Below are 24,166 nucleotides of genomic sequence, written 5' to 3' on the forward strand. Positions count from 1 at the left end.
TGTGTTTGTATGACTGGAGTACATCTTTTGCATCTCTTCATGCTCCCTTAGTCTTCTTGTTGTATACCACCTTGGTTTTAGTTTCTCTTAGCTTTTCTGTTTGCTTTCATTTGGTCACATGTCTCCTTTAGCTTTTTTGTCTTGTTGGTCTTACACGTCTCTTCCTCAGAACCTCTTCTTTTAGTTCCGTCATTCTTCTAAAAAGCTGCTCGCTATTTCAACTTACTGGAGGAAAGTTTTAAAAGTAACAAAAGAATCAGTTGAGTCTTCAGCCATGCGAATTCTGCCCTTATGGTTTGATTTGTGTCTTGACTGTTATACGTATCTGTATTTAGTATTCTATAGCTAATGTACTGTGCTGGTTTGTTTGGTTGGTTTTTTAGGGGCTGGGGAGGCTGTGTTTTCTCTTGGTTATTTCAGAATTTTAAATTCTTATTTGGTGTGTGAGGAAGTAGGCATTAATTTTTTCACAAGCAGTTGGATACATTCAGTGTTCAAAAATAGTTGTCAAAAGTGTGGCGTGTGCCTGTCACAGTATGGGTTTTTATTCTTAAATTTAGAAATCCTCTGACAAAAAAACATTTAAATTTCCCCTTTTCCTCAGTTTCCTTCTTTTCGTGGTGGATTGGAGAATGTGGAAAAAACAGTTTGTCTGTGAATCAGTTCTGCATATCTTAAAGGCAAAAAGATAATTCTTCATTGCTGTAAAGTCCTGTGTACAGTGTGACATTTTGAGGAAAATGATAACTCAGTTTTTGAAACTATGCTTGGCAGTGGACAGTTTCATACTTGACTTTGGTATGAGGTAGAATTTATACGGTAGATGTGCTTCTTAGGAAAAACTGTTGCTTCATCTTCCAAAGAAATTACATACTTTTTCTCATTAGAAACATGGTTATTTTAGCTGTTTAACTGTGCTTGCCTTGATGTACAATACATATGTTCTTGCAGTGATTCCTATATAATGTGTGAATACTTAGTACATTAAATAAAAATCACTGTGGTCACTACCAAATGCACTGAATTCAAATACTTCCATATAAGTGAATAATAATGCACTGTGTGTATGAGCACACTTTAAAACCAGCTCTGTACCTGTGTGAGGAATATAAAGATAAGTTGTCAGGAGTTTTAGAGTTTAAGAATGAAGTAGGATTTGTTTTTGTAAGGACTACTGTTTATAATATTAAAGATCTTAATAGCATGATAAATGCATTGAATATATGTGTGTTGTGGGTGGAGAGCCAGTTAAAGATCTTCTGAATATAGTTTATTTTTGCATGTGCTTATTTAATTTTCAGTTTGGCTCCATTATGAAATTTAAGCCGCGTAAAATGTATGTTTTGTAAGTCTTTCATGGTATGAAGTATACCTAAATAAATAGTTTATTTCATAGGTAAATGAGTTCTTAGCTCAGATTATCCTCTTGTGTCCTTCCACCTATATTTCTAGGATCTGTAAAACACAGTAGGTTATTATATTACAGGTACATTGGTAGCTGTATCTAAGTTTCCAGTGCAAGAAATCTGTGACAATTTAAGTACATGGTTACATTTTAAGCCAGACCTTGAAGTAATTCACTCAAATAATGGTTTCAAAGTAAGCTTTTGCACTTCTAAGGGTGGGAGATTTTCACATTATTAGTAACCCTATATAAGAAACTAAGCAGAACTGAGTTGTCTCAAAAGAAATAGTTAGGCACGTGGTGGCACTTGGAACTGCTGTCTTCAGCCACCCATTTCTGTCCTTCAGTTGCTTTCTCCCCATGATCGCCTACTGGTGGCATTGCTTGGCGGTGAACCAGAATGGGATGCATCTCCAGCTGAGAACGACTTTTAAACTAGGTTATTTTTCAGTCAGATCAGTTCTCAGGTTTTTTGTGGCTGGACAGTAGTGCTAGCACAGCTCAAGGAGTATCCTAAAGCCAGAAATTTGTAGTACTGCTGGCAGTGAAAATAAATAATTATGCAAACTCGTGAGGATGTTACAAGTCAAACCAGTCAGAGGATTCATAGTGACGTAGTCCATGATTCCTAAACTTCTGCGTCACCAGCATATTTTTTAATTTCCTGTATTCTTTCTGAATATGTGCATCTGTTATGTGTGTGACCAGTGACTGGAAAAGTGGGAGTTTTCGTAGAAGTTGGGTTGGTTGTTTTGGGGTTTTTTTCTCTTCCAAAAAGCATTCCAAAGACTCCAAAGTAATATTAGTAAAATAACTAATTCAGTCCTGTCTCATCTGCCCATGCTTGGAATTTTTGCATTGGCATGCCCTTTGCAGCTAGATTCTTCTTTCTTCTCCTATTTGTGTACATGGTATTTGTTAGAGGTCTGTCTTTGCACTCTCTCACTATGCCCATCTTCTTTTACTTTGGCTTTCTGTGTTAAAATGTGTTTCTTCTTATCATCCTGACTTTTTTTCCCTTTTACTTGCATGTTAATTATTTTAAGTTGTTTTGTTTTCCTCCACAATAATGCAGTTGTTCTGTCTTTTTCCCCCGTAGCTCTCCCAGGCCTGAGAAAAGACATAGCCTCCTTGGCCGTAGTCTGGTTTTGCACAGAGAATATTGGGTTTGGGTTTTTTTAAAAAACTCTTATGAAGTGCATCCAATAGCTTTCATAAAAGATGGGACTATGAATCACTTGAGTTGGTCCTGTGTTTTAGCCCTGTAAAGAAACTGAAGCATTGTACCTCCTAGGTCGCACTTGGCTTTATTTTTTTTGTGTGTTTATCATTGTGACTACTCGTGGAGAAACTTGATTGGAATCGAATGAGTATTAATGCACTAGAGTAAATGTAATCATGTCAGTCTCACTAACTTCTGTATGAAAGTTCAGCTTCTGAAGAGTATTGTGATATGGTTTTGCTCCTTTTTCTTTTTTTTCACACTGTTTGAATAGGTATTCTTCACCTACATACTGTTATTTTTTTCAGAAGTGAAATTGAAGTGGTCCTCTTGGGTCCATTTGCTTAAACCTTTTTAAGAATCCATTAAACTATCAGCATTTTTAGCCTGTATTTTAAGTAAAATACAAGTTGGTAGAGTTGGTATGAGTTGTGGATGGGAGATTATCACTGTGATGTTTTCAGATTATGCATAACATACGGCCCTTCCATAGTGCTTTATAATGTTAAAATAAAGTACACTCATGGTGCCACAGTGCACAGGGGGGGAAAAAAATTCTAAGTTTTCAAAAGTCTGAACGATTTTGAAGAGCTTTGAAGAGTTAGGATATTTTCTTGTTATAGCAATCCATTGGATTGCTAAGAGAAGCAATAGTCATTTGCATGTATTTAAATATGACTACAGACCATTTAAAATCCTTGCTAACCGTACCTTGTGACAAGAAAAACTTAAGATTTCTTGGAGGTGCTGAAATTGCATCAATAATGAGTAATGCAGAAAATCAGTTCTAAGCCATTGCTGCATGCTTTACTCTGTTTTAAAATACTGTATGTATGTGTTGCTTTTGTGTATTGTTCACATGTTCAGGTAGATATTATTAAAAAAAAACAGTCAAGCAACTAAAAAACCCCAAATGACAAAAAACCTTATAGATTATTATTTGGAGGTAACAGTGTTAACAATTGTTGCATTGTCACCAGATCTCTAAAGTGAATAATGTGTTTAGGTGCTTAAATATGGGTCTGTGAGCCTGAATTTAGGAATTAACTTAAAAATAAGACTAACCAAGTTTTCGGATTTACCCATGTTAAATTTCACTGAATCTGTTGCAGAGGTACATTTGTACTGTTGCATATTGCAGCAGCAGTATGTTTCATTGATTTTTGACACTGTTCAGAATTCCAGCATGAATTATTCTTATCTTAAAAGGGACAGATGTGCCAAGCAAAAGTTCAATATTAATGTTTTCATAGCACAACAAAAATTTGTCTAGGAGGGATTTAATTTATTTCTAGGTATTAACTTCTGAAAGTATTTCAGTGGACAAACTGATATTAAATACATATATAAAAAGTCTGTGTGTTAACTTCCTGATATACATGCACATACACACATATATGTATATAAAGTTTTCTCTGGTACTAATACTTTGCTAAACTAGCCCACTAAAAACTGCTTTTGTTGTATTGCTAATATAGTTCATATATGAGCTATAGCTCTATAGTCTAGGGTTGTAGATTTAACTTTTTGCATGTTGGGATTTTCTCTAGGACGGCTAATTTCTCTTGCTTTTAATGCAGTGATTTGTGACTTCATTTCTCATCTTTCCTGTCTGTCTGATTCTTATGTTTATGCTTTCCACTTCACAGGCATGCAGTATGGTGGATATGTTAATAATCAAGCTAGCTCTGCACCAGCTCCCTTGTCATCAAGTTCAGATGATGAGGAAGAGGATGAGGAGGATGAGGAAGCAGGTTGGCTTTAGCTTTACACCAGTTATCTTGTTCTCTTCCTACTCAAGTCATGTTCCATGTTTCCATCCCCTGAAACATTTTTCCATTAAGATAAAACGTCACTCTGACACGTCATATATCGAGTTAACTAGAAATTTCTCAGCTGTTTTTAGTGTAGTAACAATAAGGAGTTCAGTAGTAGTCAGCAGGTGGTTGTCTTTTCTCATATTAATATCAGATGGTTTATATAGCTAAAAAAGTAATAGTCACAACTTGCAAGTCTCCCTTATTTTTGATGTTTTGATTTGCAGTAGGTTTTAAACTCTGAAAGTAACTAGCTCTATAACTTAGACTGGTAATTGCTTATGTTAAGCAACTAGATACTAGTTTGTATTTACCTGTTTCTCATCTTACACATAGGGAACTCTTACAATTAAGATAGTAAAGTAAATATAAAAAGATAATAAGTGTGATTTTTAAGACAGTAAATTAATCTGTGCTGCTTTTTTTTTTTTCTCTTGAGGTATGTCTCTGTTGTCAAGCATATAGGTTCAGTTTTAACCTCTATGTTCTGTAGGGAACTTAAGAACTTTTGCTTACTTTTTTAAATTTTCTTTTTTTTTTTTTTTTTTTTTTTTAGTTTTTTAAGAAGCAGTTTGTCCTGATTCATTGAAATACTACGTTCATGGTTGCAAGGATTCTGCCTGTATTTTGTCAGAATGGTCTGGCTTTGAGTTTGTTTCTCACCACCTTAGTTTCTTGAATGCAAACATTTTCTTCTGACTTAAAGAAAAGCCTTTAAAATCTGTATATGCATGGTAACACTGTAAAAAGCTTCTTGAGATTAAACATTAGACACCTACCTGTGTTGACAGATGGAAGTATTTGCAATTGCATGTACCTTGTGCTGATATGATATTCCAATTTTTGTGTGCAGTTTAGGGATAGCAAACTTTTGTAACTTTTACTTTAAGCTTATAATTCATATTGTAGCTAGGCACAAAAAAAAAGCAGTGCCATATAATTCTGAGTTGCATTTAAATAATTATAAAACTAGAGTACTGTGAAAATAGCTTAATGCACATGATATCATGAAGAATGGAGCAAAACAGGGATGACATCCAAGTCATAATTAAAAGTAGTGTGGTGGATTCATGTTATCAGTTTGGATAATATGAATTGAACTGTTACATTGAATAATTAGAACATTAGAAGGAAATAGTTGCTGTTGTCGTTTTTCCTTGGAGGAAGGCATTTTCAGCCAAAGACACTTACTGTCCTAGCTAGAGAAAGACAATATTTGGAGGGTGCAGTAGTATCAATGTCAGTGATACTATTACCCCCATCCTAGGGGAGCAAAGGTATTAGGATAGTTTGCATATCCTTAGTAATTTGGGCTATTTTAGGTAATTGATTTAGTTTCTTCCTTAGTGTGGTAACACGATCTTTCAACAGGTGTCATATTAGTATTGAATTCTGGATAGGAACTCTAGAATAACTCCACTTTTTAAATCTAAGGATACTTTGTAATTTTCTTTTTTTCCTAATTTTCCTAATGAGTCTAATTAAACTATAACAGCTAGAAAACAATCCTACTTTGGGATATAAAATTTGCTTTGGTTGTTGTGGTACAGCTGCTGTTTGAATTCTGCTTTCTAAAGAGTAGTGTGAAAAAGACAGGAGAGCATTCTGGCTTTTGGTGGTTTTTCTATTGCAGAACTACTTACTGATTTTTTTGCCTAATCCCATGCAAAGGTTTCTCTCAAAATAAATGTCAGGCGTTTTGGGTTTGGGGTTTGGTTTTGGTTTTGGTTGGTTGTGTTTTTTTTAGCAATTTCAACCTTTGCCTCCTTACTTTGTTTCCGAAACCTACCAACGTTTTCATACTCCCTCCCATCTTTCTCAAGTCCTGTACTTTGGTAAAACCTGTAACCTTTGAGCTATCATTGTATTTAAATGTATCTTATGTGAAAGAGTGAAAGAACACACAAGTTCAGTATGTAGGCTACCTGATCAGTAAGCATCCTGTTTTTATGCCCTGTCACTGAAGTTAATACACATCCTAACTACATTTTGTAGACAGGTTTCTAGCTCATGCTTTGCTACTGTTTTTATGAAGAATAGGTGTTGGACATCTGTTTGCTTGTGTTTGTGTAGCTTCTTACTTTTTTATCACTCTTACCAGTTAGGTCTTTAACTATGTTGCCAATGAGTTCTTGAAAACTCTGAAAGCAAAATTCATATTGGTAAATAACTACATAACTGTAAAAGTATGTTCTAAGTATTATTTTTGTCTAAGCAGTGTTTCCTAATATTCTTAACAAAACATTTTTTCTGTCTTCCTAATATGTTCTTGTCTGGTCCTTATTATGCTAAAATAAACTTTTACAGCTGTTGTAGCTTAGTTTAAGCATAGGAAAACTGTTCTTTGATTTTGTAGAAGATCTTGGTTTTTTTATTGTTGGAGCATCTGTGAGCTCCCCATGACACATGTGACCAGTGTAGAGTTTGAAGCTGTGTTTGGTCTGCAGGAAGCTGTAGAACTCTTGCTGGTTTTTGGGTCAACTACTTGTTTTCCAGCGGAAAGTAGAATAGGACACATTGTAATTCTTATAGATCTGACAGTTTTCAAGAATATCTTACAAAATCTGAAAGTTCTTTATAAGCCAAGACTTGAAGTGACAGGTCTTCAGTCAGTATGTGAGACAATTCAGAAATAGGATTCACTTTCTTATTTTAATTAGACAGACTGTGTTTCAAAATATCTGAGTTTATACCTTCTGACTGGAACTTTTCTGTATGTCAGAAATGATGCATAGATTTTTTTTTTGTAGTAGTAGTAGTAGAAGTAGGACTAATTTGCATTATTTTTACTTACAGCATGCTTTAAAAATACATTCTTTCATATATTTGTCAAATTGGTTTCTATTAACTTTTCTGGCAGAGCTTGGGAATTCTGTAATATTTCTTCTTTGCAAATCACTATCATTAATGTCTTCCTAGTGAAAAGAGCAAACTCATGTCAAATTATAGGTGGATGTGAGTTTATGAATGCAATTTACTATGGGGGAAAAAAACTCTGTAAAGAGTGATATAGTGGTGAAATCAGAAAGCTTGGTATGTCTTTTGAAATGCAGAACCAGCTTCTGGTCAGACAAAAAAAAAGTACTTCCTGAAAATTCTTAAATCTTGATCTTCTTTAAATAATAAAAGTGTATTTTGGCTTTTGTGTACTAGGACTTCCCAAACCTTTACAAGCTGTGTTTCTGCTTAGGATAAAAATAGCAAATCCTATTTCCTTAAGCTTCTAGAATAGAAGGAATGATTAAATTTGATAGGAAAATAAAGCTTGCAGTTATGTTCTTTTATAAACTTCAAGGTCAAGAAAGGGAAAATTACAGTGAATAACAATCTAAAAACTAACATTGTGTTACTTTTGCAATGTTAATATATTTAAAATAAAATGCATTGTTAGTGGTCTGGGTTTTTTGGAGTAGTTTTCTATTTCTAGCTGAATGCTTTAAAGGCAAAATGCTCAAAAATAATCTATACAGTCATGATGTCGCTATGTTATCAGTGTGTGTCCGAGGTGTCAGAGATGCTTTACATTTCCATATGCAGGAATCTCTTAATTTGGAAATCTCAGTTAAAGTGGGATCAAATCTCTCATGTTCCCCCACTGAATTTCTCCCCTATATATACTTTCAGCTTCACAGTAGGATGTGTGGTCACAGTTGATCCTTCTGAGTAGAACAGTATCAGTAAATCTCTTCTAAGTGTGTTCTGTCACAAAAGTTATATATATAATTGTCTTTTCTGAAATCTTAAATATACTCCTTTTTTGTGGCACTTCATGGCTTGGGGTGTTTTAATGTCTTTGGCCTTTTTTTTTTGGCAAATGTATGTGGTCACACTTGAAGAAATGTTTTTAAATATATTTTTGCTTGCAATATTTTGACAGTAAGGCATGCTAGTTGTATGCATATAGTGAACTGAAAATAAAGCATTAGGTGTCTTCTTTGGTATTACCAATCATTTATGTACCGATGTGCTTTTTTACTTTTGGCTGGTTAACTTATTTACTTGTTACTTACTTTTACATGGTTACTTTTTACATAGTTACTTTTTCCTCTACCAAAAGTAATATTCTGGGACCTCTTACCAAGTTCTATGGAAAACAGAAGCTTTACACTGAAAACAAAACAAGCTCTGAATTACAGCAGTACAGAAAGGAGGAAAGCATTATGTGCTTGCCAGTTTTGCTAGAAGGTAGGGATGGTGCATACTCTGAAGATGATAGGAATCTTCTGTTGGTTGCACTTACAAAGGAAGTCAGGATAGAGATTGTTTTAAAAATGCTGTGCAAGGCTTCAGTTGATGTAGCCTAGACAGTTTATTAGAAAATATTTTTTATCTCAAGAAACAACTCTTTTCATTGTTTTTGTCCTTTTCCCATTGATCTCTCTCTTACTATTTCTTGGGCATGTGCTTGCTTACTTGCTTGCTTGCTTGTTTTAGTATCACATCGATTGTTTCTCTTCCTCCCCCTCCTCTTTGCAGTAGTAACAGCTGTCAAGTTATAGGGCTGAAGTGCTGTTTTTTCCCAGGATCTTTCTTGATGGTTTCTTAACAGCGTTTTTAGGAAAAAAATCTGTCTCTTTATTTCTCAAAAATTTGCTATTTCTGAAGCACCTAACTTTAAAATATTTCCCCACCCCAGCAATTGACAGTTCCTCTACTACAAGCAGTGCCTCTCCTGTTCTGAACAATTATGATGCCCTGGAAGGAGGTGGCTATCCAGGTAAGCAGTTTATTACATGCTCATTATGAAAATTTTTCTTTAGAGACTTACATATTTACTGTTTATGATTTTCTATTCTGAGTGCTGCTTATTGTTAATTAACAAGTAGGTGGAAGGAAATGCTTATGAACAGCGTGGGGGCAATCAGCAGAGAGATCATACCTGACTTTTTTTAATCACTCTTCACAGTTTTTACATTGAAGTTGAAGTAACCATTTGATAAAACTTCCCTGCGTCATAAGTCATCCTTTCTATTGCAAAATTGAGGGTAATGCTGAAATTATGCTCCATGTGAAAGCAGGCGTCTTTCTCTAGGTTATACTATGTGCCTGGTTGTGTTGACATTAGTAACTGGTAATAGTTGATATGCCATTGAAGTTTTGAAACATCAAGGATATCAGGATATCCTGAAGGCATAAAGAATAATAGCATCAGAGTTAAATTTGTTCAATCTGTTGATTTGATTGATATTTTTGTTTTTGTTAATAGCTGCCTGGGTCTATGATCATCTTCCCATGTATACCCTCTTTAACAGCTTAATTGCAGTAACGGATTATTTATTTAGTCAGTGCAGATACACAACTTAATAGATAATGGAAAAACTTAAAATGGAAGTTTTGTTGGTTAAGCATTTAGGACGACATTTAAATTACAAAAGAAGTAGTAATACTTCAGAAAAATTCAATACCTGTGGGTTTTGCTCTTCCTTTTTTTTTTTTTTTTTTTGGCTCTTCCAGAGACACGTTCTGTGACCAGCAGCCCAGTTCCTGCTTCGTCAGCCCCACAAACACCTAAAGCTTCTAAGCCTTTTGGTTATGGATATCCAACACTGCAGCCTGGCTACCAAAATGCAGCACCTACTCCTGTGCAGCCCAGTAATCCAGGGCACCATCCTGGCTTTCAGCACTATACACAGGTTTGTATTTTTAATTTAAAAGTTACTTCATGAAGTAACTGCATGGGAAAAGTGTTTTCTACAGGATATGTAATTTTTATTTCTTTTTTTTTTTTTTTTGCATGTGTCCGTATTTTATTTTTTATAATTTCTGAGACAATAAATGTTAAGTGTAATATTGATATCATAGTTCTGGATCCTAACTTCTTATTAGAATGCTTTTGAATTAAAATTTTAAGTATATCTCCAAAAAGTTACGCTTAACAATTTTGCTTCACCACTTATTACCAGCATCCACAATTTTAATGTTTGGGGTTTCAAACAGCTGTAGTTTCTTGATAGGAAACCATGAAGAAACACAATGAAGTACTTCATCAGCAAAAACATGTTTGATTAGAGCGCCACTATGGGCTATGATCTCAAGCATTAAATCACCTTACAAGCAAGACATAGGATCCAGAGGAAAGAGCTCTGCAGAGCCTGTGCTGGGTGTGTGGTACAGCTGGTTGCCTGCATCTGTTCTTTTTCCTGGTAAAGAGAGGAACAAGCACTCAATTACAATCACCTGGCTCCTGATGCACATATGACTCACCTAAGAGCAGTGACATCAGACGAAGAGGCAGATACTGAGGCAAAACACGGATGCAGAAGGAGGGCAGAGAAGTTAGGCTCTTTTCAGGAGTACAAAATAAAAGAGCAAAACCCAATAATTACTGGTTGCAGCAAATGGAATTCTGGTTGGACCTATAAAGGAAAATTCTTCAGAATAGGAGTGGGGAACAGATTGTGCTGTGAAGTCACCAATCCTTAGATATTTTTGAAACTCAGCTGGACAAGACTATGAGCAACATGATCTAACTTTGAAGTTAGCCTTGCTTGAGCTGGGCGTTGGACTGCCAGACCTCAAGCGTGCATTCCAACTTAACCTAACCTTTTCTCCTCTTTTATAGTGTTTTGGTTTTAATTTAAAAATAAATGTATTTTTAAGTTTTTGTAGGTTGGAAAAGTTACACTGTAACCTTTTGGGGAGAGAGGGGGGTACCGTCAGCCTTGTAGTAACTTGTTTTCTTATGCCTGGGAAGCTTGAAGTTTTTTTATGTGTGACCTCCAGTGTTGATTTGTATCATGAATTTGAATTTTGTCCAGTGATACTCATTTGGCTGTTATGCCAATTTTGTCTTAGCATTTTTTTTAATTTCTACCATAAAACTCTTCTCTTGTTTGGGTATATTACTAATTACTGCTGTATTTTTTTTTTTAATACATGTTTGGAAGAATTGGGATTACAGGAAGACTTAAGGTTGTTATTTAAACATGACTCTGTGTTTACCCATTTTCAATGCTCTCACTTTTTTTCAGCAATATCCAGGTGTGAACCAGCTGTCCTCTTCCATAGGAGGGTTAAGTTTACAGCATAGTCAGCAACCAGAAAGCTTGAGACCAGTAAACCTCACACAAGATAGAAATATTTTGCCTGTATCTTCAGTTCCAGCCCCTGTGCCTAACTTGAATTCTGATCTTAGGAAGTTAAACTGCAGTCCAGAGTAAGTGTACTGTGTCTAGAACAGCATTTTCCAGTGACTGATAATTATGTGTAGTGTCAAAAAAGTCTAAACTGATTCCTGACTTTAAATCTTTGTAATGACCTAATACAACTCACTTGAAAATAAGTTTATCCTCTACATCCCTATATAAAGGTTGAAATCGTGCTGTCATCAGAATGCATTGAGTTGGGCTCACTTATTACAACATCAAATCTGCTTAATCTTTGCTTTGTTTTATCCATGTTAAGAAAAAAATCTATTAATAAACTCCTTATTGTCATGCAGTACATCTCATAGAATATTTTTATAACATTGCATAGGACTTTTTTCCAGAAAATTATAATGATCATGTCTAAGGACACTGAATAAACTCTGAACACATTTTATTGTGATAATTGTAATCCTGATTACAATTATCCTTTCAATTCCTGGTAACATTAAGCAGTACTTTTTACTGTCCCAACTCAGGTGCAGCTAAATACAAGGGAAACTGCTGTCCCTAAAAAATCTTAATTCTAATGACAAAATAAATTTTATTCATTGTCCCACACTATCTCAGCTTACTACCCTAGTGGCAATGCATGTCCCATAAGAAAACAGCAATCAGAAAATGGGGGGTCTCAAAATGATTCTAATGTGTGGAACACTTTGGACAGCACTATTTGTGCATTGGGATTTTTTAGTGACTTTTTTTATCTTTTAAGCTCACCTTCCACTTTAAGCAAAAGAAAATACTGTTACTTTCTCGGTACTTGAGATCCTTCTGTACTGTTTTATCAAGATTACTTTTTGAGAACTAGCAAATACTGTGTTCCTTCTTTAGTTCCTTCATCCCCCTAAAAACCTCTTTATAATTATTAAAAAATACAGCATTTTACATGGAGCATTGTACCTAAATTAGTATTACCTCTTTAAGTTTTGATATACCTTCATTGTTGAGCTACTAAACTGGGGAACAGGGGAGTATATTTTTGTTTCATTTCCTTAGAAGGCTTTTTCTTAATCTCTTTGATGCATTAGTTTTTATTTATTAAATCAGCTTTATAGTATGGGATTTCTTAGATTTCAGAATTCTTTAAGATCAGGTGTTAAGACAATGTTTTAAACATCTTTTAAAATTCTGTTTTCAACATAATGTTTTTCTTTTCAGTTCATTTCGATGTACATTGACAAATATTCCGCAGACACAGGCTTTGTTAAACAAAGCTAAACTTCCTTTAGGTTTGTTGCTACATCCCTTCAGAGACCTAACGGTATAGTAGCTTACTTTTTCTTTTTTTAATGTATGTACTTAATACACACATTTGTCTTATTTTTGTTCAGACAATAAAATGTACTGACCTGTAAGGCCTAAGTTGTTTGGGGCTTAGGAAGAGGAGAAAAAAAGAACCTTGATTTGCTACCTCATTTTAATTCATGAGGGAAAAGCTTTGGACAAGTCCCTCAAAATTTTTTCCTTATTCTTGGAAATCCTTGTTTGCCAGTGGTTCTCTGAAGCTCTGAATTACTACTCTGTGTTGGGCTCAGAACTGTCATACCTCTCAAAGGTATTTACAGTGCCCTCTTGGAAACACCTACTTATGTTGAATGTGTTACTGCCATGATAATCGCTGTCAATAGAAGGTAAACACAATGCAAGGTCATTCATAAGTGTTAAGCAGCCTCTTTCCATTTAATTTGTTTGTATTTATGTGAAAAGGTAAATAACTGTCTGGTATAACTTCTTTTCATAGGATGTGTGCTCTTAGTGTAAGGTTTGCTCTCTGTCATATTTAATCACGCAAAGTTGTCCTGTCTTTCATTATTCCTGTTACTATAGTGGCTGTGTCATTGTAACTGTGTAATTTAAAGTAATTTCATTAAAGATCTCGTTTCAACTTTTCATTTATGTGATTGGATTAAGATAATAAATATTATTTCTCTGGATTTTAAAGGGAAGGGTTTTTTTAATGAACATCATAATTACTCTAAGAAAATGAGCTAAAAAAGATAAAAGGAAAGATGATAGAATATCTGGTCTTAGGAATTTTTTATTATGCACAGTACTGCACAAAAATGTTTTCTATAAAATGTATTGTGTATCTTTGTTACAGTTTTTCATTGTTTCCTTTTAGCAATTACCAGTAATAACATCAAGTACAATAGTGAGATGCAGATCCTGCAGGACGTATATCAACCCTTTTGTTTCTTTCATTGATCAAAGGAGGTGGAAATGCAATCTGTGCTATAGAGTTAATGATGGTGAGTCTTTGTAGCAAGAGAAGCCTGCATTAATAAAACCTCTTTCAAGTATTTGCATTATATCATTCCATGGGATGCTTTAGATTAAAATGTAAATTAAAATGACAGCGTTCCTTAGGTGGGTTTTGTTTTGTTTTTTTTTTAAAAAAAAGCTCTGGATCATAAGTCAAATGTTCTGTGCATTTTCTGAAGCAAAAGGTTGTTTTGCAGTTTTCTTGGGGACAGAGAAAATGTAATCATATTATTCTGATTATAATAGAATCAATATACTCCATTGACTGTTGTTGCAACATACAAATGGAAACATGATGACAGCTGCTACTGTCTGTGATCCAGGCCAGAGGTTATGAGAAACAGTAGAAGCTGAAGCTTGTTGTTATTGTGAAATGCTCTATTTGCACTGGTGTTTTAAAGCTGGGGAGATACTGTTGTTTGAAATAGGCCGCCTTTTGTTAACTACGCTGTTACTTTAGATACTTGAAAAGTTCCTTTGCTTTTTGTACCCTTAATGCAAGTCTTTTTCTGTTGTTAGTGGTAGTTGAAATGTCTGCGTTAGTTTCCCTTTCCTTTGGCTGCCATAATACTTTTTATTTGCTGACAGATATATATAAACTTTCTTGGAAAAATAAACCCAAATTTTTTTGTTGTTTATAGTTCCTGAAGAATTTATGTATAATCCTCTGACCCGATCCTATGGAGAACCTCACAAACGGCCAGAGGTCCAAAATTCTACAGTGGAATTCATTGCTTCCTCAGACTATATGGTAAAAAAAGTTTTCATGGTAGCTTCAACACCAATTATTAATAATGCATGTTAATATAAATGCATTTGCAATTAGTGCTGCTTAATGCTCCAGTGGTGTGTGTTAATTTTCCTGTGAAGGTCCTCTTAGCACCATATAATAGTTAAAATGCTTATTTTGAGTTTTAGTAAATGTGGATAGTTAGATGCAATTGCAATGCATGTAGTTGTCCAGTGTACTTTAATGTAGCATTATCCTGATTTGAGTTTGATGCAGTGTGGGTTTTGGGTTTCTCCATCATTTTGAAGCCATTTTGAAAGACCAGTGGAATAACGAGGGAATTAAGTTGGGTTCAAATTTTTTGTTGATAATTATGGTAGAAATTATTCTAACTAAGAGTCAATCTGCAATTACTGTGATGGTAGTCTTGTCTCCAAGAAAGATAAACAAGGCCTGAGAAAAGGCCCTCTTCATAATGACATTGATAACAGCAGAAATAGATTTCTTGTCTTTGAATCTAAGTACTGTGGCCAAGACATTTGACTATGAATAAATACAGCTTGTTACATGGTTGGGAGAAGTATGTAGGTAGAATATTTTAATTCCATTTAATTGATTGCATTGTGCACATACTGAAAGAACAGTCGTGTTTTGAAGAGTGAATTCTAAATCTGTTATGAAAGAGTTGTGTTTGAATTGATTCTTGGAAGGAGAGACTAAAAGCCCAGATTGCTATCTGGGAGCACAGCATTATATACTTATTACAGATGGAAACTATTGAGCACTAGGAATTTTAGTTAAATCTATCCACATGACTTCTAGTTAGTAAATCAGTTTTACTGTGTAACGTATACCTTGCATTTTTCTAAGTATTCCCTTTTCCCACTTCCCTTTGTAATGACTAATCGTTCTTAACGTTTCTTTAAATACGATTTTTGAACATTTTTTTTTTATTTTTATTTTTTTACTTGTAGCTTCGTCCTCCTCAGCCTGCAGTATATTTATTTGTTTTAGATGTATCTCATAATGCAGTGGAGGCTGGATATTTGACAATAGTCTGCCAGTCATTGCTGGAAAACCTAGACAAGTAAGAATATAAATAAACTCTTCAAATTAGCTAATGTGTTATTATGAACAATACTAACATACAGTTTTGTAGAAAACTTGCATATAGTGTTCTGATATTTTGTCCCTAAAGGACAGAAGTTCTGCTGCCTGAGATTCTGATGTGCAACTTGCATCTCTAAAAAAACCTTAACAGCTGTTGAAGCAGTTTCCATGATGAGTTTTCTTCCCTGCATGTGGTTAAATGTGGATCTGCAAGTAATTTACTTATTTATATGCAAAGTATATGTCACTGTAAATTCTAGCAACATGCTGATCGTACAAACATCTATAAGCTACAGTCCCCTTGACAAGACCAACAAAAATAACTAAATTACAGAGATTAAATTGGCCTGTTCTTTGTCTGAAATGGCTGAGGTGCTGTGTCCTGGAATGTTGTAACTCGCATGAGAGTGTTGGAAATGTCTGACAACCAATTGTTTGGTTTTCAGTTTGGTCTTTTTCAGATCACAGCTACACAGATGTACCTGTGCTGCTTTCTATCTGTTCTCACTTTTATACTGGAACAGCATGTATGGGATTGGTGGTGGTGCTTTATGAGCATGGGTTAATAAACTTTACTGTTTATGTCTTTTGAAAACTAATTTACATCCTGTTGAGATCTCACTCTGAAAATTGTTTTCTACAAGTGTTTCATAGGAAACTTGATTTTAATTTCCAATAAAGATATCGAAACATACAGTGAGTCTCAGACACATACTAAATTATTTTAGGAAAATGCATAAAATTCCATACAAAGCCTACAGGAATGCATCCAAATAATTTGTATACCTGGATGGTAAAATCAGTATTAGCCACTATTGCTTTGGTTCACCATCATGGTTTTCAGCATTTGCTGTTTTATTTTAATAAATCATTCAGTTTTTCTTTCTGTATTTCTAATGCCATATAAAGGAATGTGAGCCACATGCGAGATAAGTACGTTGCATTGTAGAGAGACTGGATTTTGGTTTAGGGCTGTAAGTACTCTTTAACTATGTTAGTAAATGTGGGGTTTTAATTAAAAAAAAAGCAGAACAAACTATTTTCCATTAAAAACTGAAATGGCTACCTTCTGTCATATGTCAGTGTAATGGTTAAACAAACCTACTAAGTTCCAACTTGGAGCAAAGCATCAATATATTCATGAGTGCTTATCTGTAACACTTAGACCTGTAAATGGTATCACTGTCCCAGCTTTTCAGAAAATCCTGAAGAATTATTACTTGTATTCATGTTTCAGATCTCCTTCCTTTTGTTCACCCTTGCTACATGAGCAGAGTTTCTGCTAACATCAGCAGGAGCTGTTTCCTACTTATGTATCTTGAGAGAGGAATTTAGAGTTTAAAATTGTTTGGTTGCGTTTGTGTTTTTGTTTTTAATGCTTCAGGCTGCCTGGAGACTCGAGAACAAGGATAGGGTTCATAACGTTTGACAGCACTGTTCAGTTCTACAACTTGCAAGAAGGTTTATCGCAGCCTCAGATGCTGATTGTCTCAGATATCGATGGTAAGTTGAAAAAAAGATGGAAATTAGATTTTTGAAGAACTATTTTTCTGTTTTTTCTTTTTTTTTGGGTTGGTTTTTTTTTTTTCCCAGAAGAAAGATTAGAATCTCTTCAATATTCTGGGATTATGTCAATTTTACTGAATGTAAAGGGAATATATTTTTTAAAAATAATCTTATACTGACTACAGAGTAGGTGGTGTTTTAAAAAGTGAAATTTCAGTTTGATTTTGCTTTGAATAAAACAAGCTTTGTATAGACTGTATTATTCTTTCTAATACATATATCAGAAGAGTAGGCTGTATTTTATGGTATGTATAGCAGTGGGCAGTGAAATATTTTATTCTGTTTTGAAGTTTGGGGTTTATTTTAGTAAGATGCTTTTTTTCCATTCTCCCTTCAGATATTTTCCTACCTACACCAGATAGTTTACTTGTAAATCTCCATGAAAGCAAAGAGGTACGATTACTGAAAACATGTCATTGAATGTAGAAAAAAGTTAAATAAAGAGGTTCCTTTTAAATTTTGAATTCATGCCTATCTTCATAATATGTAATTCCAATGCTACTTTTTAATTATAGAAGTATTACATGTTATTTGTTTGATGCATCATAGTTTTTAAATTTATTGCTTTGTTTTCCTTAGTGTGTTGAAACTAAGCTGAATTCTTTGTCTACCAATTGTTCCAGTTCAGCTTTTTAGAAATAGCAGAAAATCTCAAGCTTGCAAAATCTCATAAACACCTTTCAATCTATTCTGCAGCTCATAAAAGATCTATTGAATGCATTACCAAATATGTTCACCAATACAAGAGAAACACACAGTGCGTTGGGCCCTGCTCTTCAGGCTGCATTTAAATTGATGTCTCCAACGGGTGGTCGGATATCTGTGTTTCAAACTCAGTTACCATCTTTGGGAGCGGGTCTTTTGCATTCCAGAGAAGATCCCAATCAAAGGTCAAGCACAAAGGTACAAAAACTGCCTTTAATGTTCATCTCACGAGACTAGGGACTGTCTGTGTCTTTCTGACTTGAGTAGTTCTGCAAATCAATTCTTGGGTTTTGTTTTCTAGCAGTCCCCTAAATTTTAATTATTTGATGTCTATGTGCATTTAAGTTCACTATTTTATACCTGTGTGTATGGTATAGTTTCAGAGTGCGTGAGCTGTCTTTTGGGCATTTGGTCAATAGGTTTTCTTGGCAAGCAAAAGAAGTTTCAACTATCACTGACTCAGTTAATATCAACCCGGGTTTTCAATCCAAGCGTGGATATATTTAATTGTAGACCCGAAACATGACTGTTTACTGTATTTATGGCCTTGCAGTTTACAGCATCCAGTTAAGTGCTGCATAGGTACATGAATGTTATTTGTAAGAGAATGAAACTTCTTTGAAAGTTTGTAGCAGTTTCATTATGATACTTTTGTAGCAGTTTTATTAGGATACTCTGTATCAATTACATTAGGATAATCATTTCTGCGGGTGGAAATGCCTATGAATTATTACTTAGAGGAAACTTCCTTATGTTGCTTTGCTACTGAATAGCATGTCTTTGAAACATGAAGTTATAAGAGAGTGTAATTGTTGTCTTAACTCTTTCCTGTATAATTTCTTCACCAAAGGTGGTCCAGCATCTTGGTCCAGCAACAGATTTTTATAAGAAGTTGGCACTGGACTGTTCAGGCCAGCAGACTGCTGTGGATTTATTTCTCTTAAGTTCACAGTATTCTGATCTAGCTTCTCTCGGTAAGGAGTACCTCACATATGCATTCAATTTTCCACACTGTCTTCAGAAGCACAGGCTAATTTGGGAATGCTTAAATCATGTCAGTCTTTTTGTACTTTGTAAATGCAGCTAATGCTGCAAAGGAATTGACTTTGAAGCTTGTAGCAATAAAGAATAAGTGTTGGATTGCTTAAATCAGACAGTTTACTCTGAGATTTCACAGTTTTAAAAGAGAAGGTACTCTTCTGTTCAGGAAGAGGAAACAGATGGCAAAGAAGTAATAAAGTTTAATCATGAGGGTAGGAAAGACTTCTGATCTTTCAATATTAAACCAGGATTTGTCTCTGCGTACACACTTAATTTTGCCTCTACACCATTATCTATTTCTGCATGCACTCCTGTCTTAGCAGTCAAAAGTAGCTTGCTTATTGCAGTAAGTTTATTATTAGATCACTGCATATTGGGGTGACTCATCACTGAGTATGGGCCAGTTCTTGTTGTCTTACAGATGTGGGTCATACCAAGAAAAAGATGAGCATAGCTGTGACTTGCAAAAGGCTGGACAGAGCTTTTGTGTCCTCACTTAACCATATCTTTTTCTCTGTCACAGCTTGCATGTCCAAGTATTCTGCAGGGTGCATCTATTACTATCCATCTTTCCATCGTAGCCATAATCCTGCTCAGGCTGAAAAGTTGCAAAAAGACCTTAAAAGATACCTTACGAGAAAGATTGGATTTGAAGCAGTTATGCGCATAAGATGCACAAAAGGTATGTTTGAAATACTAATACATATGGAAAAGTTAGTGAAAGCATGTTAGCTGTCATTTTGATGTACTTAGTGTTTAGCAACATGAGATTTCAGGTTATTTCTCTTTCACTGAAGAGTAATAAAATAGTTTCTTTTATGTAAGTTATGTTAATTTTTGCATTTGTTTTTGTTTTGTTTTTATTTTCACTTAAAATGGCACCATCCTGCTTCAGGTAAGTTGACATGTCTAGTGTAAGAGCATCATTCAGTTCAGTGTCCAGAATCTAATATGAACTGTACAGGATCATGCTAAGATGTCTAATGAGTCACATAATTGATTTTGCACGATAGTTAGAATAAGCATTCTTACTATTTTCTTAAACTTGTCTTGAGGACTGTGGATTTTAATTATTGACAGTTTTTCATGCTATTGTAGCCTCACTCTGAATTATTTAACCTGCTTCTAGGTCTTTCAATACACACTTTTCATGGGAACTTTTTTGTACGATCTACTGATTTATTGTCCCTTGCCAATGTCAATCCTGATGCTGGATTTGCAGTACAAATGTCCATTGAGGAAAGTCTGACTGACACATCTTTGGTTTGTTTTCAAACAGCTCTGTTGTATACTTCCAGCAAAGGTAAACAAATTCAAATGACTGGCCACCCAGCTTTTTGTTGTTTCATCTAACATAATGTTAGTTAGTTCTACATAGCTAGTTCCACCGCCTTTTGTTGTTCTCTATACCCCAACAGAAATCTGTTAAGGAGCCTACTTGGCAGTTGATCACATAATGTAATCTTTATCAACTTTATTTTGATGGGGAAATGTAATTTTTCTCTATCCTGTATAAAGCTGATTCAGTAAGATCCCTTTACTTCAAAGGCACACTGTTGTTAGAAGCAATAACACGTTTGGCATGCGCTTTGTTCAAAATCACGGACCTGTGCTAGATTAGAGCTAGTTGCTAGTACATTGTGGGGGCACAAAGAATAGCTGCTAATTTCTGTCGTGGAAGATGCCACAAAATTTTGGGCTGGGAATCAGTGTACTTCATTTGTAGGATCAAGACACATTGTGGATGTTACAAGCTAGTTTGCTTTACAAACTTGTGCTCGTTAATAAGTTGAATGCCTTAGAGCACTGCATAATTTGAACAGGTCAAGAGACAGGAACAGGAAAGAGTGTTACAGCAATTTCCTGATTGGTGCATTTTTATAAAATGGATGCACCTTAGATGAGAGGAGGTATTCTGTAATGACTGTATTAGTACATCTCTACCAGGAAATGCTGCAAAATGATCTCTACTTACTAGGTGAACGTCGAATCCGAGTGCACACACTTTGCTTACCTGTAGTAAGTTCACTGGCTGATGTATATGCAGGAGCGGATGTACAAGCAGTTGTATGTCTCTTGGCAAACATGGGTGAGTACAGATCAGGAAGATTCAAACTTCAAATATCTTTTTCTGTTCTTACTTTTGACAGCCATTTAAATCAAGTAGTGAATGAAGCCTGAGTTTTGTGGCAAAAGGTTGGAATGGAAGCCTGAGAATACCAAAAATAACAAAATCAAAGTTATACCAGAACTGTCAACTTAAATATTTCTTAATCTGAATAGTTAGTTGACTTTAATAATTTAAAAGGAGCCTTATTGGATTATCCTCCAGAGTTTATTAAAGGACAAAAAAATCATAACATACTTGAATCAAAACTCTTTTTTCTGTCATCATCACTGCTGTTATATCAAACTTTACCATTTGGGGTTACTTACATAGTGATACAGTTTAGTGAGTTGCTGGAGATGAAAAGGGAACCTCTGACAACAAGGTATCTGAGATATGCATTAGTTTTGTATGCTTCTATCCTGTCATCGCTGGGTGGAGGATTCTTACTTGTTCCCTACTTTCATATACTGATCCCTGCCATTGAACATGTGTGGCTCTGTGCAGCATTTTAATGGCTGCTGTGTTGTCTATTGATGGTCAAATAAATTAGAAGAAATAAATAGCATCTGGTCCTGAATGCACATTTAATCCAGCAGGTGGCTTCCTCCAGCCAAAGGATTTGCAGCCCTTTCTCAGTAGAGAGAGATGAAGTTTCATTTGCACTAATCATAATTATGCCACTGAAATAACAGAAGAAATTTCTTGGGGGAGGGGGGGGGGGGGAGAGGGAAAGTTGCTGCAAATCTTATCTTGGACATAGACAGCAGAGAGCTGAATCAATAGTTAACTTACTAGCATAAGTTTTAAAACAGAATTTATATTTAGTCTTGGGTATATACCATAGCTTTAAACAATTTTTTAAAAATTCCCCCCAAGAGTAGGGAGCAGAGATCACCCACACTGTATTTTTTTTAAGCATTGTGAATGTGAGTTTTGGTATGGGCAATCATCCTGTTTTCTTCTAGAAAGTTAAGGCCACTGTGGGTTTGGGTTGTTTCTTTTTTGGTTTTTATCCTAAAATATCACCCAAAAGCACAAGTGAGAGTTTTAGAATTCAAGGGAATGAATGAGGCCACCGGTATTAACTTCTTGTATCCTTCTAACCCAACAGCTGTGGATCGCTCAGTTTCATCTAGTCTTTCAGATGCAAGAGATGCCTTAGTTAATGCTGTGGTTGATTCCTTGGCAGCATACATGTCAACTGTCTCGAATCTGCAGCAGTCCATGCTAATAGCACCAAATTCCCTCAAGTTGTTTCCACTGTATGTTTTGGCCCTTCTCAAACAGGTATGTATAATCTAGTGGATGAATGTTTGATATGTCAATCATTGTTCCATTGGAAGAATTCTTCAGCTCTAGGTCAAGCAATGTGTGCACTTTTCTAAAACTATGAAAATTGCGTTATTGTTTTCAAGCTTCCAGGACTTTCACATAAAAGCCTATGTTAGCTTATTTTAAATTAGTGCCTGAGAAGTTTAATGGTTTGCTTGGCTTTGGACCATTTATATTTTGTCTCATTTTGTTTTACAATTAAAAATACATGTACATAGTAACAATTAGTATTTCTCTGATTTTGGCAGCTAATTGGTTTTGCCCATAAAGATTGTTGGAAGTTCTTGCTAATACTTTTTCAATTTTATTTTATGAAGGAAAACCATTTCAGATATTTTTCAACACATATACTTAGTACTTTAAAGCACCAAGAAGGAATATGTTTCCATGGAGATACAGAGAAAGAAGTTACAGAAACTGAAGTGATATAGTTGAAAGTTCAAATAGGAGTAGTTACTGCTTGGTAATTTGGGGGTTTTTTAATATCCTTATTTATATTGGCAAACATCATACTTAAAAAGAGAGAACTCGATGCAGGATTTTGTTACGAATAAATCTCATAGCTTAAAAGATTTTCATGTCTGGTGTTTCTTTCTTTTCTTATCATGGATCAACCTTTATGTAAGTTTGTCAAGAAATCCAATCATAACTTATTTTCTTTGGCATAGTGATTACTTCAGTCTAATATAATGATTAGGACTTATTTGGTACTTCCATAAGTAACAACACCTTTAATGATGGGGAAAAAACAGACCATTTACTATCAAGAGGAGCCATGTGAAAGGTAGAAGTAAGAGTGGCTGGGAAAATAAGTTGTTCAGGTCTTGACTGGGTTTTATTGTTACTGTCTTTGTTTACAATAACTAAAAAAGCCTGGGGTATAGAGAAACCACAATCAGAATTCTTTTGGCAACAAAGGAGAAGACAACTGATGTACTTTGTTGTAGAAGTGAATATTAGCTTTGATTATGGGAATGTTCCCCATTCAATCAGAATATGGTGCTTACTTCATTGTGTTGCTTCTCACAGTGATCATTTACCAATTGCTTCTAAAGGATATCCGAGAAATCCAGTAGGGAAGAGTTATAAAATAAATTTAGTACTATGAGAGCCTAGTTCCTGCTATAGAACATGAAAATATATTTCCCTTTCAAAGCTTTTCCTTAACATTTAATTCTTGCTAGTAAAATACTAGTTAATCTTATCCACAGAAATGTTTTTTTTGAGCTGTGCTAGGCCTGTATCTTTGCATATCTTGCAGCAGTCACTTTCACAGGTCAGTAACATTTGGCAAGAATAAAAATGAGAAATCACATACAAATTTTACACAAAGTAGGGGGGAAATGTGTTCTCCATCAATAAGGAGGACGAATGGATTATATTCAAGCTGTATCTGATTTTAATGTAACTCAATAAGATACTTTACAAAACCTTTGTCACCTTTCTTGACACTTGTAAAACATCTGAAATGTACTGTTTAGATGTGACATAAAATACAGGGCTTATTTGAGTAACAACATACTGTTCTTTTACAGAAAGCATTTAGAACAGGCACAAGTACACGCTTGGATGATCGTGTATATGCGATGTGCCAGATGAAGAGCCAGCCTCTTGTTCATTTGATGAAAATGATACATCCCAACTTGTACAGGATAGACAAGTTGATTGATGAGGTAATGTATGAATTTTTTTAAATAGATATTTTTTTAAATATTCTT

The 24,166-nt window shown here is 34.9% G+C and overlaps 1 protein-coding gene across 2 annotated transcripts in view; it reads left to right on the plus strand.

Moving 5' to 3' along the window:
- The window catches only part of SEC24B (SEC24 homolog B, COPII coat complex component), a 46,800-nt gene that overhangs the window by 15,770 nt on the left and 6,864 nt on the right, over positions 1-24,166 (plus strand). Inside the window, exons 4-20 of one of the 2 annotated variants that reach the window (XM_061355193.1) lie at positions 4,277-4,381; positions 9,081-9,161; positions 9,899-10,077; positions 11,416-11,600; positions 12,751-12,853; positions 13,715-13,841; positions 14,496-14,605; positions 15,559-15,671; positions 17,079-17,197; positions 17,598-17,653; positions 17,957-18,163; positions 18,816-18,939; positions 19,530-19,688; positions 20,136-20,309; positions 20,985-21,095; positions 22,228-22,403; positions 23,984-24,121. In XM_061355193.1, coding sequence (XP_061211177.1) covers positions 4,277-4,381; positions 9,081-9,161; positions 9,899-10,077; positions 11,416-11,600; positions 12,751-12,853; positions 13,715-13,841; positions 14,496-14,605; positions 15,559-15,671; positions 17,079-17,197; positions 17,598-17,653; positions 17,957-18,163; positions 18,816-18,939; positions 19,530-19,688; positions 20,136-20,309; positions 20,985-21,095; positions 22,228-22,403; positions 23,984-24,121 — 2,267 coding nt within the window. The remainder of the gene's footprint in view (positions 1-4,276; positions 4,382-9,080; positions 9,162-9,898; positions 10,078-11,415; positions 11,601-12,750; positions 12,854-13,714; positions 13,842-14,495; positions 14,606-15,558; positions 15,672-17,078; positions 17,198-17,597; positions 17,654-17,956; positions 18,164-18,815; positions 18,940-19,529; positions 19,689-20,135; positions 20,310-20,984; positions 21,096-22,227; positions 22,404-23,983; positions 24,122-24,166) is intronic. The other variant, XM_061355194.1, reaches the window with a different exon arrangement.

This window comes from Neopsephotus bourkii, unplaced genomic scaffold (assembly GCF_033783945.1).
Source record: "Neopsephotus bourkii isolate Nb327-2 ecotype Australia unplaced genomic scaffold, CSIRO-AGI_Nbou_v1 NB_787, whole genome shotgun sequence".
Lineage (NCBI taxonomy): Eukaryota > Metazoa > Chordata > Aves > Psittaciformes > Psittacidae > Neopsephotus > Neopsephotus bourkii.